The sequence below is a fragment of the Eublepharis macularius genome, chromosome 14 (assembly GCF_028583425.1).
Source record: "Eublepharis macularius isolate TG4126 chromosome 14, MPM_Emac_v1.0, whole genome shotgun sequence".
In the NCBI taxonomy this organism is placed as follows: domain Eukaryota; kingdom Metazoa; phylum Chordata; class Lepidosauria; order Squamata; family Eublepharidae; genus Eublepharis; species Eublepharis macularius.
The window spans coordinates 36832046-36849948 of NC_072803.1; the positions used below are offsets into that span (position 1 = coordinate 36832046).

General features: G+C 43.1%; 1 protein-coding gene across 1 annotated transcript in view; it reads left to right on the forward strand.

Moving 5' to 3' along the window:
- Positions 1-17903, forward strand: part of ANTXR1 (ANTXR cell adhesion molecule 1) — a 168795-nt gene that overhangs the window by 34356 nt on the left and 116536 nt on the right. Inside the window, exons 7-8 of the mRNA XM_054998427.1 lie at positions 8139-8207; positions 12031-12111. Coding sequence (XP_054854402.1) covers positions 8139-8207; positions 12031-12111 — 150 coding nt within the window. The remainder of the gene's footprint in view (positions 1-8138; positions 8208-12030; positions 12112-17903) is intronic.

Sequence of the window (17903 nt, forward strand, 5' to 3'; positions counted from 1 at the left end):
ATTTTTAAAGACTCTACAATAAAACCATAGAGTTTTTAAGAAACACCAGAGTATCCCTGGTGATGCACTGATGTCATTTCTGGGCACATGGGGGCCGATTCCACACGGCTTACCTGAAGCCGAGACGTTGCACCACGTTGTGGATCATGCCGAGAAAAATGCAAAATATCGCGTTTTCTCACGCGAGTTTTGCGCGTGATATCAGTGAGTCACTAGTGGTGTTGTGATGTCAGCGCTGGGGCCCCCTCCAGCAGCAAGTCTCCTGTTGGTTGTCGGAGGGAACCTGGCAGCCCTAATTTTTGGGTATGACCAACACACGTGGTTATAGGTGCAAGTGACGTTTCTGTCACATACCACCAGGAACAATCCAGAAGGTCTAAACTGCACTGGCTCTGTAGATAGCCTTCTGGGATCATTCTGGTTTACCAGTATCTGATGTAACCAAAGCCTTATGCTCATTACACTCTCTTGAAACCTCAGCGCCTATTAAAAAACAAGTTAAAGCAAGACAAGAGAGAGCCTTCATCTCTGTCTGCATCTTTCCTGCTCTTAGCTTTTAGGGAGTTAAATTATATGTCTTATCTTCTTGCAGAGAAAGCTGGTGTTTTGTATCTCTTCAGGGGGTTTTTTTCCCAAAAAAGCAAAGACATTCTTTCTTTGTAAAAACACATTAATTTATCTTGCTTTGCCGCAAGAGAGAACTATGTGGCTGATGGCATATCTTTGCATCCATAGAGCTCACGTTTTTCTGTCTGACTCTGTCTGGGGCTCAAAATTGGCACGTTTTTTTATCAAGCCTGACAGCAGGACTGTGATTTCTTTCTGGAGACTCAGACAGGCAGGGGAAAGTTGTCCAGACAAGCTAGAAGCCACAAGGGTTCATTTTACAGACAGATGCAAGTAAAAAAGCAGCCAATATGGGTTTATGTCTTGAGCACCTACATTTGTAAGACAAAAAGTTCAAAATAGATCTTTAAGCACGGGATTTGCCAATAGGGTTGCCAGCTCTAGCTTAGGAAATTCTTGGAGATTTGGGGGGAGATCCTGGGGAGAGCAGGGTTTGGGGAGGGAAGGGAGCCCATTAGGGTATAATGCCTTGGAGTCCACCTTCCAAAGCCGCCATTTTCTCCAGGACAACTGATCTCTGTCATCTGGAGATCAGTTGTCATTCCAGAAGATCTCCAGTTCCCTCTTTGAGACTGGCAATCCTATGAGGCATCCTGGGCAGCTATCCCAGGCCTTGGGCTGGGTGAGCCCCTAGCTGTTTGCAGCCTCCCTCAACACGCTCAGAGGGGGAAAGAAGTAGCCAGCTGCCGCACACAGGTGCACCTGCCTCCTTGGCCTCAAGTAGTGTCTGGGCCCGCCTCGTTTGAGCCTGTGCTATATCAGTTGTGGTGGTGACAGCAATTCTGGGGCCTCATTTTGGAATTTCTCCCAGGTCCCCATCTGTAAACTTCTTTGCACAGAATATTGTGGCAGGGCCTCAGAGTCCCTAACATGTACTCCATCTTGAAATCCATGAGGGAAGAGGAAATGAGTATTACTCCAAGGCTGCCACTGCAAACAGCATCCCCACATAGACTCCGCCTTCCTCTAACGTGGAGCGGTCAAAACCTGTGTCGCATTTTTCCTGCCTCCACTTCAAATCACTGGCTCCCCTGATAGAGTTAAGCAAATACACGACATGATAGCCAAGTATGGTTAGAATGAATAAGACCGGAAAGATCCAAGTAACAGTCCGTACTCGGCCATGAAACTGACAAGGTGACCTCAGGCCAGTCGCGCTCTCTCAGGTGAACCTACTTCACAGAGTTCTTGGAAGGGTAAATGGCAGGAGTGAAAGCAAGCTGGTACGGGCCAGTAAAGAGTTCTGGTAAGAAAGTAGTTGAAGTGGCATCTCCTGTCTTCTGTTTCAAGTGCACGCGTGCACACACATCCACCCAGCAAAGAAGTTTGTTACTTTCAAGTTGTTTCAATCCTGGTAAAATGAGGAGGGGAAAGCTGCCTAAAAATGCCCTGAACTCCCCAAAGGAGGGGCAGAATAAAAATGTGTCAGTTGACAAAGTGTATGGCTGAAAGGGGTCTTTTTCCAAAACTGTTCTGTCCCTATGAAAATGAACCAGTCAGATGTAGTATAAATGTTTTCCTCCATCCAAGTGGGAGCTGCCATTTTAGGTGTCTGCAGAGCAGAGCAGAGCATAATCCCACACCCCCTTGTGTAACTGCCAAAAGGAGGGAAGGATTGTGCTCGGTGCTGTTTTACAGCTTGCTTCCTTAAGTGTGGCTGTTGTGAGAGCTAGGAAGGTGAGAACCAGTGTTGTGTAGTGGTTAGTGTCAAACTAGGATCTGGAAGAACCAGGTTCGAATCCCCACTGTTCCATGGAAATTGGGGTGCCAGGTCAACTTGGAGGCAGGGTGTTGAGGAGGGGGGAATCGGAGTACTTACCCTTGTGTATGCTTTGCTCCCACACTCACTCAAACTTAGTGTTTGGGAGTGATTTTTTGTGAATTGTCCCCTGGCACGACCTGTAGCTTCCACGTTGCATGAAAAAATTAAGTCATTTTCCAGCACAACAAGAAAGTATGTATACATTTCACATGCTAGCCTCCCCTCTCCCCCGGCCCGCTGGCCAGGTGAGTGGGGGTGGTAGGCAGGTGCTGGGGGCAGGGTATCCCCTGTCCTCAGCAGGGGGATGGCAACCCTACATGGAAGTTTGCTAAGCCTAACCTACCTTGCACGGCTGTTGTTAGGATAGAAAGGAGGAGAGGAGAATTATGTAAGCCAACTTAGATCCCCATTGTGGAGGACGGTTGGGTATAAATGAGGCAAATAAATAAATAAATGATACTCCTATGCTCCCAGACATGTTACTTTGCTGTAAGAAACAGGTGTTGCAAAAATCCTGTTCAGTTACAGCAGAGAGATACAGGAGAGAAGGTCAGTGGGCAGGTGGGAGATTCTGCGAGAGAGCAACAAGCATGCACCCATAGTGGATAGAAATTCCACTTGCCTTAAGAATCCTAGAAATAGGAGTCCAGATTTAGAGATGTTGAACCCTGATGCCCAGAGCAGAAGCCCCCATACTGGAGGCCTCTTGGAGGAAGCTGGGCAGGTGGCTGTAACCTTTGACGGCCCCACTTGAGAAGTCATTTTTCCAGAGCACACATCTTGCTGTCGGCGTGTGCAGTGCGTAATTAACTGTGAGATGTGGTGACAGCCACTAGCTTAGATGGCTTTTTAAAAAAGGGATTAGACAAAAATCACAGAGAGGAGATCTGTCAACAGCTATTAGCCATGGTAGCTAAATGGAAGCTCCATGTGCCAAGACGGCACTTCATTGGTATCCCAATGCCAGATGCCCTTGACAAACAGCATGGTGGATCATCACCGTCATGTCTTGATTGTGACTTCCCCGAGACATCTGGCAGCCTGCTGTTGGAGACAGAATTCTGGGATAGAGGTCTGATCTGGCAGGACAGTTCTTGCATTTGCCTATGATTCTGCCCAAAGGCCACGGATCCCAGCACAGTGAACTCAGGTAGTGCTAGAGCTAATTGGGTCAGAGTCAGGTACAATTGAAATTCAACCAGGCTGGATACATTTAGGAGTCCTGGAAAGAAAAAATACAAGTGAGGATGGAAGACTTGGGACAACCCATTACCGGTCTGATACTTTAAAACTTTGTTTTGCTTTAAAAGCCTTTGCTGTGAGATCATCCCTGTGCGATGTAATGCTTTGCATTGATAGAATGCTTTAAGTCATTCTTCCTTTGGACGCATGTACATTTTATTCCAACAGGTCATCCTTGTAATCAGTCCAGGGGCCATGGCTTGTATTCCCCGGTCAGACAAGGAGTCCTGACCAACAAATCCAGTCCCCGTTCCTCACTGATAGACCAGACAAGGGGTGGTGCTCTAAGTGAGAAATCTTCCCTCTTTTGTTTAATTTTTTTAAAAAATGGGTGGAGTTGGGTGTCAAGGCCAGAAGGCATCATATTTGGGTGATGACATTCCTCCTTACATTAATTTTGTAAAAGGATATGATCCCCACCCCTTTGTTGCCCTCCAGCAGCTTAGAAGGAAAAAGCAAGCAAAAACGGGACAATTTTGTCAGACCTTTTAAAGGGAATTTAGCTGACAAAGCGTTTAGCAAGCAAAGGGGTCACAGCTGGCGAGCTTTTCGTTTTCAAAATGAATTCCAATCTGGAATGCGATGATGTCACAAGGTTTACATCTCGTGTGGCTCTCGTTAGGAATTTAATATTTTAATAAAGCTGACTGTGCATCTGCCAAAGATTGAGAATGATTTTGTATCAGAGTGCTAGTGAAGTGCAGCTCTCTGACAGTGCACTTCACTAGCACTTCACTAGCACTTCACTTCACTAGTTGGATCTGTTTGGATTAGAAATTGGCATGAATTTTTAATTGCGCCGGTTATGACAATGTCAGGATTGTGGTGGGATTTTATTTTCCTAACAGAAATATTTCTGATAGCATTAAAACCTTCAAAGACTGCTTTTGGAGAATAAAAACTAATCTGGGCCAGAGAACTGCAAGAAGTGTTAAGAATTAAATCTAAAATAGGGGAATTAAACCTGCATTTTCAAGAAAGTAAGATAACCCCACTATCTAGACCTTCTAATGCTCATTAGAAGAGCCGATTTGGTGTAGTGGTTAAGAGCGGCAGAAGTCTAATCTGGAGAACCGGGTTTGATTCCCCACGCCTCCACTTGGAGCTGGGTGATCTTGGATCCACCCAACTCTTCCAGAGCTCTCTCAGCCCCACCCATGTCACAAGGTGATTGTTGTGGGGATAATAATAACATACTTTGTACTTTGTAAACCGCTCTGTCTGGGTGTTAACTTGTCCTGAATGGCAGTATATAAATCAAATGTTATTTTTATTATTATTAATCTTAAGACCTCAAAATGTTATTTCCTTTATAGTGGGGGATGGCTAACTTCTGTACTTTGGGAGACCTCGCTGCTCTCCAGGCAGTGTCCCAGTGTGTGATGCAAATGAACCGCATCAAGAGTGATTAGTCTCCATAGATTATATTTGATAAAATGGCCCTGCCGAGAGCCCCCATGGGTCTCCAGATAAAGATCCCTTTCTGAGTCCTCCTGACATGAACCAGCTTCATATTGAGTTAGGCCTTTCTTTTAATTAAGGGGCAGTGGAAGGTAAAGCTTTTTTTCACCAGACAAATTCATTGGTTTGTTTATTACACAAAGTATTTGTTTTATTTGTCATTTTTATTCTGCCTTTCTCACTGAGACTCAAGGCAGATTGCACAGTGTGAGATTAGTACAGTCAGTATCAAGGTCATTTCCATAAACAATGCAGTAGGGTAAATAAGTACAAGTTTACAAGACATAGCGTTAGCAAGAATCCAGTACAGAGTTGAAGAAATGCTGAAAGAGAACATAAGCAATTCTAGGACTGACATTAGACAACATGAAGCACAGATAGCACATAGGAGCACATATTTAAAGCAACAGATAGTACATAAGGCAACATAGTGGTGAAGTCTATGGTCCTATGATTCCAGGCAGGTTACAAATAATAGCTTAAAATGTTACAATTTAAAATGAACAAGATGTAACCCCTTCCTGCCCTGAGATACTTGCATTTTTTACCTCATGAAAAGGCCTTGCAAATACAATGGCTTTGCAGTACCACCTAAAAATGTCTAAAGATGGTGCTCCTTTCACCTGATCAGGGAGTCTGCTCCACAGAGTGGGAGCTACAATGGAGAAAGTATGGACTCCAGTTGATGCCAAGTGGGCTATTTTAAGTGGAAGAACAGCCAATAGGTGGCAGCCTGAGGATTCTAGCTGGCACAAAGGTATATATGGAAGGAGACAGTCCTTTAGATATGTGGTTCCCAGGCCATAGAGGCCTTGAAGAGTTATAACCAACACCTTAAATAGGTCTTGCATCAAACTGGCATCCAAAGTAGCTGTTTTATGATAGGCAAGATATGTTCCCATTGGCTAGCCCTTGACAATAATCAGGCTGCCACATTCTGAACTAGCTGAAGTTCCTGGGTTGTCTTCAAGGGTTGTCTTCAGCACACAGTGCATTAGTCCACCTGCAAGGTTACAAATGTATGGATCAGTGTGGCGAGATCAGCTGGGCTTAAGAAGGGTAAGAGTTGGTGAAACAAATGCAGATGATAGAAGGCCCTCTTGGCCATTACACCAGCCTTCTTTTCAGACAGCAAAGTTGAGTCCATGAGCTCTTAACCTCCTCTGCAAATGCCCCCTCCACTCCGTCTACCCCAAATAGATCCAGTCGCTCCTTCCCAACCAGCATCACCTTTGTCTTCTCTGGATTCAGCTTTAGCTTGTTCTGCCTTAGCCATCCAACTACAGCCTCAAGGTACTGCCTCAGAGCTGGGGCAGATGCATCTGGATGCCTGGATACAGAGCAGGGGTCATCTGCATGACCCCTGGATACAGAGCAGGGGTCATCTGCATATGGATGATACCCATACAGTTTCCTTCAGTGGCTTCATTATAAATGTCAAAGAACACAGGTGAGAGAGAAGAACTCTTGTGGCACGCCACAGGACAAATCCCACTCTGATGATTTATTTTTGTTATTTATATTCCGCCTTTCTCACTGGGACTCAAGGCGGATTACATAGTGTGAGATCAGTACAACTAGTGGCAAGGACAAGGGCAGGCATTTCCATACAGTTTCAAGAACATTTCCATAAACATTGTCATGGGGTAAAAGAATATAAGTTTACAAAGATACAGTATTAGCAAGGATCCAGTATGGGGTTGAGGAATTGCTGAACCAGAACACAATCAATTCTAGGACTTACATTGAACAACATAAAGCATGGGTAGGATATACGAGTACATATTTAAAGCAACAGATAATATGTAAGGCAACATAATGGTGAAATGTATGGTTTCTAACTCATTAGCGAAACATCTGGGACTTCTTTCCTACAATATCACCCTCTTAGCTGAGAAAAAAGGCCTTTTTGAATAATTCAGTTTTGCATTGTTTGCGGAAAGCCAGGAGGGTGGGGGCTCTCCTGACCTCCTCAGGCAGGCCGTTCCATAGGGTAGGGGCCACCACAGAGAAAGCCCATGTATGGGCTGCTGTTGATTTTGCCCATGTACAGGCTGGCACCTGCAAGAGACCCTGTTCAGATGAGCGAAGCTGCCATGGAGGGACATAGGGAGAGATGCAGTCCCGTAGGTATGCTGGATCAAGCCTGTGAAGGGTTTTGTATGTAATAACCATTACCTTGAACTGAGCACGGTAACTGATAGGTAGCTAATGGAGCGACTGTAGGATGGGAGTGATGTTCAGACTCCTGCTCGCTCCTGATAATAGTTGAGCCGCAGCATTTTGCACCAATTGGAGCCTCCTATGGGAGACCAATCTATAATGCATTACAATGGGAGACCAATCTATAATGCATTACAATAGTCAAGTTTTGATGTTACCATAGCATGGATCCAGGTGGCCAAGTCGGCCATGTTGAGATAAGAAGTCATTTTCCAGGCTAGAGTGAGATTGTAGTAAGCATTTTTTGCAGTTGCCTTAACTTTCTAGTAGTGGTGCTGGATCCAGTATAACCCCTAGGCTCTTAACCAAAGCTGCAAGGGTCAAACAAACTCCATTGAAGGTGGAGAGTACAATGTTTTTCAAGATCTCTGCCTTCCCAACAAGCATAACTTCATTCTTGTCTGGGTTCAATTTTAATTTGTTATTTTTCAGCCATTTTACTATGGCTGTCAGGCAGCGATCTAAGATTTCTACGACATCCTGTGGGGACCTGATTCGCTTCCTCTGGTGAAAATTCTTTGTGTCCAATGAGACAGAAAAGATCAAAACCACTGAAGAGCTGCTCCCATAATGCCAACTCCATATTCCAACTGATAAATAAGAATAGATGTCAAAGGCATCAGTTAGATCTAACAATAACGACAATTTACCATAACATGATTAAAATTTGGTAGAATTTTCCTTTGCTAAACAAACTTGCTTTGGGGAGGGCATATTAAAAGAAGCACCTTTGTTACAGTGATGATAAAGTCAGGTAGGAAAACACTGAATTGCATCTTTAATTTGTTTACATCCCTGTATTGTCTTTATCCTCTGGTTCCAGGCTAACCGATCCCGTGACCTGGGAGCAACTGTATATTGCGTTGGCGTGAAAGATTTCAATGAAACTCAGGTAATGGAGCCTTCACGTCTATGAATGAGCTTTCAGCAGTGATCCTTTTATGTCTAGGGTGCTTAAATTTGACAGCCTGGGGGGGCACAGCTGTGTATCCACCTGTTTTTGAGGGCTCTGACTTGGATGCTGGCTTTTCCTGTTTCCAGCACCAGTAGTACCTTAATGGCTCTTAATGGCACTCAGCCTTTGAATGGTTTAGCAGTTTTCTGGGAAAATCAGCCTGCTATCTGATGCTGTATTTGGGGCTGGTGAGGTTCTGACAAATTGTTAAGCAGCTGCAGGAGGAAACACTCCTGCAGGTCAGATGCAGCTATAGTTTGCCCACTTGTGTTTTATCTGCATATGGGCATTGGTTGGATACCTTTAATTCCTGCTTGGTGTTTATGGCAGAGGGGAAAAATACTTAAGTGTTTTCTACTTGGAAACAGACTTGTGTAAGGCAGCCTCAACAGTCCACATATCATATTTCCCTATATTTTACTTGCTCCAGGCCCCCAGCAGTAGCCACCACCACCCCTGCAACCAAGGCTTTTCCAGGTTTTTTTTAAAAAATGGCAATTGAATATCATTAAAATAATCTTTGTACCAGGTTCTCTGAATTCCCAGCTTTCATTTTTTTAAAAAAAGTATCTAGCCATTTTCATTGCAGAGATATGCCTTTCCCCTCACATCTCCATAACAAAAGGGGGTAGATATTTTTTACAAAATTAAAACTGAGATTTCCTTTCCTTTCAAGCTGCTTTGATCCAAGGATCATGAGCAGCGGATAAGGAGTCTTAATTTCTTTAAGGAAAATATGATGGAGAGATACTTGGCCAAACCAGCGTGATCCTTGGGTCTCTATCCACCACCAAATAAGGAACTATATTGTCTTTTGATCCAGTAGGAGGTAGTTTAGTTCAATAGGAGCAATCCACAGTTCACGATAAAAATTGTAATGAGGGCATTCCAATATCATATGGGACAAAGAGTTGACCTTTTCCAAGTCGACTTGGCAGAGTCTATCTGAGTATATATAAAGCGAGAGGCACTCCGGGGGGGGGGGACTACTACAACAACAACAAGCAATTCCCCTCTATGCTATCACTATAAAGTACAAAGATTGTAAACAATTTTAATAAAGTGCGACTAGTTAATAAAGTGCAGTGAATAATAAATATCATATACAACAATTCTATACATATAAATTACGATCAGCCAATAAATATACCATGCATAACATGTACGATGAATAAATAGCAACCAGAATCCAGTTAATGAGCAGTTCTAACAACAACCATACATTCCATATCAATAACAATTGTTCAAGGTTCCACAACCAAAATGTCCATTGCAAATAATCGATGAAATCCAAAACGCAGCCAGCCACTCCATCTACAGGAGTCCGTAGTGTAATTGCCTGTAGTTCAAATGGCGGTGCAATTAATTATGGACGTTGTTTGCAGATAGTCCAGCCTGATAAACCGCTAGCAAAATTTGTTTCTCAGCGCAAGCTTTCTCAGGGGCTACCTTCAAATACATAAGAAGTATCTGGTCTGATCTGGTCTGGTCTGGTCGGTATCAGCAGCAACAATGTCCATGAACACTGAGTAACATATATTACAGTATCTCCCATATAAAACGGCTGAAGGAGCAGCATTCAGACATGCGAGCATAAATGCTCTGTGATAGTTAGGAACTGTTAAGAGTTTAATGTAGGCTGGGATTTCAAAGAACCTGATACACAGATTGTTATAATCAGGGCTTTTTTTCTGGGAAGAGGTGGTGGAACTCAGTGGGTTGCCCTCAGAGAAAATGGTCACATGGCTGATGGCCCCGCCCTCGATGTCCAGACAGAGGGGAGTTTAGATTGCCCTCCACGCTGCTGAGCTGCGCGGAGGCCAATCTAAACTCCCCTCTGTCTGGAGATCAGGGGGTGGGGCCACCAGCCATGTGACCATTTTCAAGAGGTTCCGGAACTCCGTTCCCCCGCGTTCCCCCTGAAAAAAAGCCCTGGTTATAATGTTATCTAACAATATTCAATTGCCATATTGTCAGTTGGTGAGGGGGAGAAAACGGCCACTGCAGGGACAGGGAAAATGGCTGTCACGTGAGCGGGACTGGGAAAATCCTAATTTTCCCATCTGCACAGCAGTCCTCCAGGCTTTGTTATGATCTTTTTCAAAACTTTGCCACAAAGAAAGATCAGAGAAAGGCAAGGAAGTCTTTGGAGGGGCATAAATGCTCCAGTTCACTATGGGGAAGGAGGGGGGGAAATGGTTTCTACACAATATTAAACCTTAGGCAAATAACCTGTGTGGAAATGGGGCTTCTATGGGTCTTCTTCTGTGTTTAAAACACAGGTGCCGTTAACATGTATTTTGGCACTGCTGTGTAAATAGCAATTAGAAACATTTATTAAAATGTATTAAAATACTTGTATAAATAGTTTGAATATTAGCTCCTGGTGATAACACTGAATACTTTTTATCAGCTCTATGGAAGCCTTTGGATGCACAGTTGTTAAACAAAAAGGAAAGAGGGGATGTTGTTAAGAATTTAATTAAGCAAGGTTCTTAAAAAGGAACTTTGCCCTGTCTTCATTGCTGTGATTTGCTTTTGATGCATAGCAAATGCTTTCTCTTTCATGTTCATATTATAAATGAAAAGACATCCAGCAACAAGCAACATTTTTTTTCATTTACGCATTACAAGATTGGTTCTTAAACAGGACTGCTTGCAAGAAAAAGTGAGCTAAAGGTGCTGAGAAACAAATTTGTGTGTATTGGGGTCTTTTCAGTTGACAGATGCAAAAGAGGAAGGGAGTCTAAAGAAGCACTACAAATGCTAAAATAAGAGCAGCAGTTGCCCATAATAATTTCCTTTGAAAACTCAGGCTCCCATTTTACAGAGTCTGATGTTACCCTCAAGAAAAACCTGAACCCATCTGCCACAATGATTCTCCAGCATAGGCCATCTATTTATTTATTTATTTACTTACTGCATTTATAGCCCTAGCTTTCTGACTGAGACTCAAGACAGATTGTGTGAATATGTTTTGTCAAGTCGTAATTGACTTATGGCATCCCCAGGAAGGGGCTATCAAGGCAAGTGAGAACTAGAGGTGGTTTGCCAGTGCCTTCCTCTGCAGAGTCTTCCTTGATGGTCACCCATCCAAGCACTGAACCTGCTTAGCTTGTGAGATCTGACGAGATTGGGCTATACCATGCTGCCTTCCCTCCCCAAGGCAGATTACACAATTTTTTAAAGCAAGTCCTACAGCAAGCACAAGATAGCCAGTGAAAATGTTTTAGGACTAGGACTGCAGAATTAGAAGATGATGTGAGCAAGGCCGATTACAGAATAGAAGGGAAAAGTCCAGATGCAGTTCTAAGCCTAGGTGTGTCCTTTTCCTGAATGGTATCATTACAGCTTTCTGTGCAGTCAATTGATCGTTAGTTGGTGGTTTAGTTAGTTAAAGAATACAGGTGAGAATCCTGCTGAGAATGGAGACAAGAGTATTGAAGGTGATATGGCAGAATTACCATAGCTCATGAAATATTTGCTCCCCTCTTTGTGCCCCACTATTTTTTCTGGTTAAAACAGACTTTCCAAGTTTTTGTAGTAAGGCAAAAACCTGCAAAGCCTGTTTGATCAGCATATGGAAGTGGGACAACAGAGCTGGCAACAGTTCCTTGATTATATTACCTTTAGCGCTCTTAAAAACTATCATCTGGCTGAAGCCTTAGCACACTTGATACTGGACCAAGCTTTGCATAAAGCCATCCTGAAGTCATTGTTTATTGGCTCACTTACCAAACTGTCTTTGCTGTTATGCCAGCTGGCTCGAATCGCTGACAGCAAGGATCACGTCTTCCCTGTAAATGATGGCTTTGAAGCACTCCAGGGGATCATAGACTCAGTAAGTATTACTTACTGTTGTGCTCATTTTACGTCTTTGTAAAATTAGAATTGTTGTGGCCAAAAAGCCTGTATGTTACCGACAGTCTATGACGCTTCTTGGGTAGAAAGCAGTAACAGGGTCTTCGCTGGAGATATGGGAAAGGGTGCAAGATAGACATGGAGTTGGAGACTCCAGAGAAGAGCAAATTTTCAAGAGGAGGCCTTTGGAGGCTAAAGAGGTTGATAGTTTTCTGCTCCCAAAGTGAACGCTACACTGTCACTGTTCTTGATTAAGTACTCGGATCAAGCAGCAGGGCTGGAAATGTTTGCAGTGGAATCTTGACAGGGAAAAAAAATAGCAGGGGCTTAATTGTGCAGGCTGTTGCACCATTAAAGGAGTTCTGACGGAGTATAATATAGATCTATATAATACTGCTGTCTGGGGTTTTAAATAGGGGACATGATGAGCAAGAGAGTAATGGGTTGGAGTACAACAGAAACGGAGGGAAGTGCATTTGAACTTTGTCCATTTTTATCCGAATAAGAAGAGACCATCTTTTGTTGCTGAGTACAATCTTGTTTCTGTCCAGCAGCTCATGGAAAATGTGCTCTGTTTAGAACATGGCAGCTGGTTGGTATCTGGAAATTAAGTTGTTAATAATATCGTTTTGTCCTCTGCAAGGGGTGCAGTGGCAAGTCAGCAAGATGAATTTCTTCCAGTCTGTGCTTCTGGCATTATTTTACACCCACAGAATTATATTGGTGCTTGTGTGTGTGCGCTCTCAAGTTACAGTCGACCCCAGCAAGGGGCTTTCATGGCAAGTGAGGAGCAGAGGTGGTTTACCATTGAGTTACTTTGCAGAGTCTTCCTTGGTGGTCGCCCATCCAACTACTGACCCTGCTTAGCTTCTGAGAGCTGACGAGATCAGGCTATATCATGCTGCCTTCCCACCCATTTGGGATTATACCTGGTGTCTGATATTATGAATGTCTCTTCTCTTTCCTGTCCCCATTTGAGGACAAAAGCCGACTGAACTGGGATTTTTTTAAACACCTGATCCTTCTTGATACTTTAATTTTAAACCCTCTTAAAGTAGGTTTAATCTGACAGGGTCAAGGAGATCCTGTGTTCAAATAAACATGGGATCTTCCAGTTCAGTTGCACGGTGAAGGCATGGGTGAGTCCAAGACCTGCACTTGATCTCTGCTGGTGAACAATTGTAGGGGTTGGGAGATACCTGAACAGGAGGGCTATGCACACTTTTTCCACTGTGTGTATTCTTGTAGTGCAAACTAGACACCAACCTTCCTGACTGTTTGTCCAACCTGAATTCTGTGTGCCAAATTATGCTGGACCATCAGGTGTTCTGTAGTTTTAAGGGAGATTTGGTTTTTTGGCCTGCATTCTCTTTGCAGCTGTTCTTAATGAATTCCAGAAGAGTTTCCCTTTCTCTTTGTCTTGCTCTGTGCCTGTTTGTGTGTGATAAATCAGAAGATTTCAAGCTTGGGCAGCTTAATTTAGAACTGAGCTGGATTGGGTTGGCTGCTGCCAAGCTTAATAGCAGCAATCAGGGCAGAGAAGGGTCAGTCTCATACTAGAAAGGATAGGAGGAGCAGAGGAACAGAGCTGCACAGCAAGGAATAATTTTGGTTGCTTCCACATGGAGCTCTCGGTCCTTGCTTCCCTGCTAATAGCAGCGTTTTTTATTTGGGCTTCCAGATGACATTGTCATGCATTAGCCAACTTCCCAGGTTTTCCCTAGTTCTGATGTGGGCTTCCATTCCTGGGAAAATCAAACCCAGAGTGGTTTTGTGGAAAGAATGGACAAGAGATGGATTTCCCCTCTACCAAACCTGCCTCCATTTCCTTCATACTTGCCATTCCTGCCCCCAACTTAGGTGGGTTTTTATTTCGTTTGTTTGTTTAAGTATTGTTCATAGGTATACTGCTAAAATGTTAAAAGATTTTAACATTACCAGTTACCAGTATTTAAAACAAACAAACAAAAACAGCAAAAAGTACCGGGGGGGGGGGCGCATACAGAGGAAGCATTTTTATTTTTAATTTTTTTAAACATTTGTATTTATTAGAGCAAAACAACAACAAAAATTAAAAGACAAAAAAATGCTGGCAACAAAAAACACTATTGACAAATCTATACATACGATTCTATAAAAGGTTTCCAAATATCTAAAAATAAGTCCATACGCAATTATTATCTATATGCAATACATTCGTATGTTGATAAGTTTATAAGTCCTCAGTCCAATGAATTACAAGAAGTGGGCTTTTGTCTTTTCAGTATTGTAATATAAGTCTTTTAGCAACTGTAAGACTCCATTTCTGTTGACCATCAGTTAGGTTCTAAGAGACAGGCAAACATTTACTAGTACAATAACATCCTCAAAAATAAATGAGTATTCTAATACAAAATTAATATGCATAATGCCTTCCTCCAAAGAGGGCTGAATGACTGGATATGTCTAAAGTATATGCTTAAAAGACACATCTTGTAAATTATACCACCAACAATTAGACTCTGTGGTGATGGTGGAGAGTGCCCTCAAGTCATAGGTGACTTATGGTGATGCTTGGCCGTTTCATGGCAAGAGACTAACAAAGGAGGTTTGCCTCCTTGCCATTGCTTGCCTCTTCAACTCTAGTCTTTGTTGGAAGTCTCCCATCCAAGTACTAACCGAGGCCGACCCTACTTAGTGTCTGAGATGTGATGAGATCAGGTTCACCTGGGCTATCCAGGTCAAGGAATTACATAAAAAGGCTCTGTGGTATTCAGTATACCTTAAACATAATTTTTTGCTGAATGAGTCACAGCTTCAGATCCATAGCAGCAACAGGTATAAGGCTTAAATCCTTATCCCATTGCTTTGGCAAAATTGGACACTCTGGCACATTATTCCATTAATCTCTGAGACTTGCACAAAGAGGAAACAGAGAGAAAATCTCCATGCAAGAGTAGAGATGGGCAGGAACCGTAATATGAACCAAAAGTAAGTGCGAACCAGACCGGTTTGTGGTTCGCAAGCCAGTGGTTCGTCAGATCCCATTTGTGATGAACCGCCACGAACTTTAGGCTGGTTCGTTTGGTTCGTTTTTTGGTTCATCACTGCAGACAGCCTGGTGCCAATCAATCAGTTTCCTAGGCAACAGGGGATGAACTTCTTGCAGACCTTCTGTTGGCCCGGAAGTGGACTTCTGTTGGCCCGGAAGTGACCTCCTGCTGACCTGGAAGTGGTGATTTTCTGACCTGGATATGACGTTTTCATGAACCAAACGAACCGGTTCACGAACCAGGGGCAGGTTCGTGAAGGTTCGTGGTTCGTGAAATTTGATGAACCATGAACCACATGGTTTGGTTTTTTTCTGGTTCGTGCCCATCTCTATGCAAGAGTCTCCATTGCTTCTGTAAATGCCCTTTGTAGAGGCAATGAGAGCAAAACAGGGAACTGCCCCCATGTGGAAGAAACCTTTTTATATATCCCCCTCCCAAAATGGTGCCTTTTCCCATAAGCCAGTTATATCTTTCTGGGTGAGCCAGCATGGAAGCACATGGCTTCCAAGCACAGAAAACTGGAGGATGTAACAAAGGGAGCTGCAGTGGCAAAAAACACACACAAAAAAAGTGGGCCTGGAATCCAGATGACTTGTATTGGGTGAACATGAAAGCGATGGGCACAAAGCACAGTGGCCAAGAAAAAGAGAATGTTGAGGGTTTGGGAACTGATCCCTTAACTTAGCTGAGAACCGAGAGAATAGCACGCTCTTTGGCATACTCAGGTGGGGCTCATGTCCGGCGCTGGGCTAAAAAATTAAGTTCTATACCACAAAAAACTGAATTCTTCTACATTTATGCAACATAAAAAAATGTCTCTTAACAGTATATTATGTCATGTTTACTATTTTGAGTAATTTATTCCGGTTTTGCTAGTCATGTGATGAGGCGACAACAACTACAGGGCAGTGAACTTCCAGCTCCACCCCAGCCCCTCAGTCACTGGAAATCTTTCATCCAGCCACCCCACTGGTTTCTGAGGTTTCACAAGGCCTTGCTGCCCTGTACCCTTTCAAGGTGACAGGAACATCCTTTTGTTTTTAAAAATGAATGCTGATTGTCACAGTATGCTAAATTTTATCCCCAGTAGCACATTTTGTGTTCTATCCTGTGAAGAAAATCCCCTTTGGAAATAAGAGGTGACCTTTTCTTAGGGCACTTGGGCAGCTAATAGCTGACGGTAAAGGTGTTACTTGAAGAGATATTGTTGCTCTCCTCCATTTTATCCTCACAACAACCCTGTGGGGTAGGTTAGGCTGAGAAGGTGTGACTGGCCCAGGAATGCTTCCATGGTAGAGCAGGGATTTGAACCTGGGTCTCCCAGATCCTATCTGCCTTCTCCTTTTCTCTTCCCCCTTGTTCCTTTACTGTTTCCTTTTGTCGTTAGCTTGATCAAATTAACTAAATCTGTTTATTTTTCCCTTTTCCCCTCCCTATCTCTTTCCCTCCCTTCCCTTCTTTCCCCTCCTCCTCCCTAACCCACTACACTTTTCCCTCAAAATCTTAGGTAACTATATAAGTAAGTTTTAGAAATTACACCCTCCCTCTAATCGCGATCTTCCCCCTTCCCTTAATATAATCTGCTTTTCCCTCTCACAGAGTTCTTGGCTACGAAGATGCTATAAGCACAGAAATAAAAATTAATTCCAAAGTCTCCCCCTCCCACAATCCCTCCCAGCTAATTAATACAAACTCCACAAAGTTGAAGAATAAATTCCCGTAAGCCCCTTCAGCTAGTGTGTTTAATTCACACACTAGTTTGGTATGCACCAAAACTTACCGGGCTTAACTAATGGGAGTTACATTGAAAGGACCGAACTTCCCCCTTCCCTTTCTTACCCCACTATTAGATTTTAACAAAAAAATGTTATGATAGCGCTTCCATGAGCTTATTATTGCAGTTAATTTTCTGAGTCAATTGTCCCTTATTGGTATCTTACTTCCCTTCTGGGGAGATGAAGCTGATGACTGAGGAAATTTCCGTTTTTGAGAAGGCTTGCTTGTTTCCATCGGTTCTTCTAAGTTTAGTTCATTCAGCATTAAGGCTGCAGAGTCTAGATCTGAAGCGATGAGGCGACGACCTTTGTGGAAGACCAGTAGTTTCGTGTGGTTCCACCATTTGTATTGGATGTTGGCTCTTCTTAAGGCTTCAGCTGTTGGTTTTAGCTCGTTTCTTTTCTGGAGAACTTCAGTGGGTAGATCGTTGTATACGTGTCATTAAATACTAAAGAGCCTTTTGATCTTGCTTCGCTGATTTTTTTTTTCTAACAATGGGATCTGGCAGCTCAATTATGATGTCTCTCGGTGTGCTCCTTTTTTTATGCTGGATTGCGGATCCAATGCGATAAGCTTTAGTTACAAATTGAGATGGTCCTTCTTTAATACCCAGTAGTTTGGATAGCCAAGAATTTAGTGTTTTGGCTATATTCTCGTTTTCCATAGCAGACTCTTCAATTCCACGAAGCTTGAGATTTTTATAACGAGCTGACACCTCCAGGTAAATAATTCTTTCCTCCTGGCGTTCTAGTTTGCTGCAAATGTCTCTCACGTCTCTTTGAGACATGATGCTGAGTTCCATAGCATTTTCAGCTGTTTGATTTGTCTTTAGCAGTTCCGATTTGATTTCAGCTAGCTGTGTAGTCAGTGGCTGAATGAGCAGCGTCATTTGTTTGAGCAGATTTTGTTCCAGTTTTGCGAACTGTGCTTCTAAAGAGTGATCAGTGGGTTTTGCTGCTGCGTT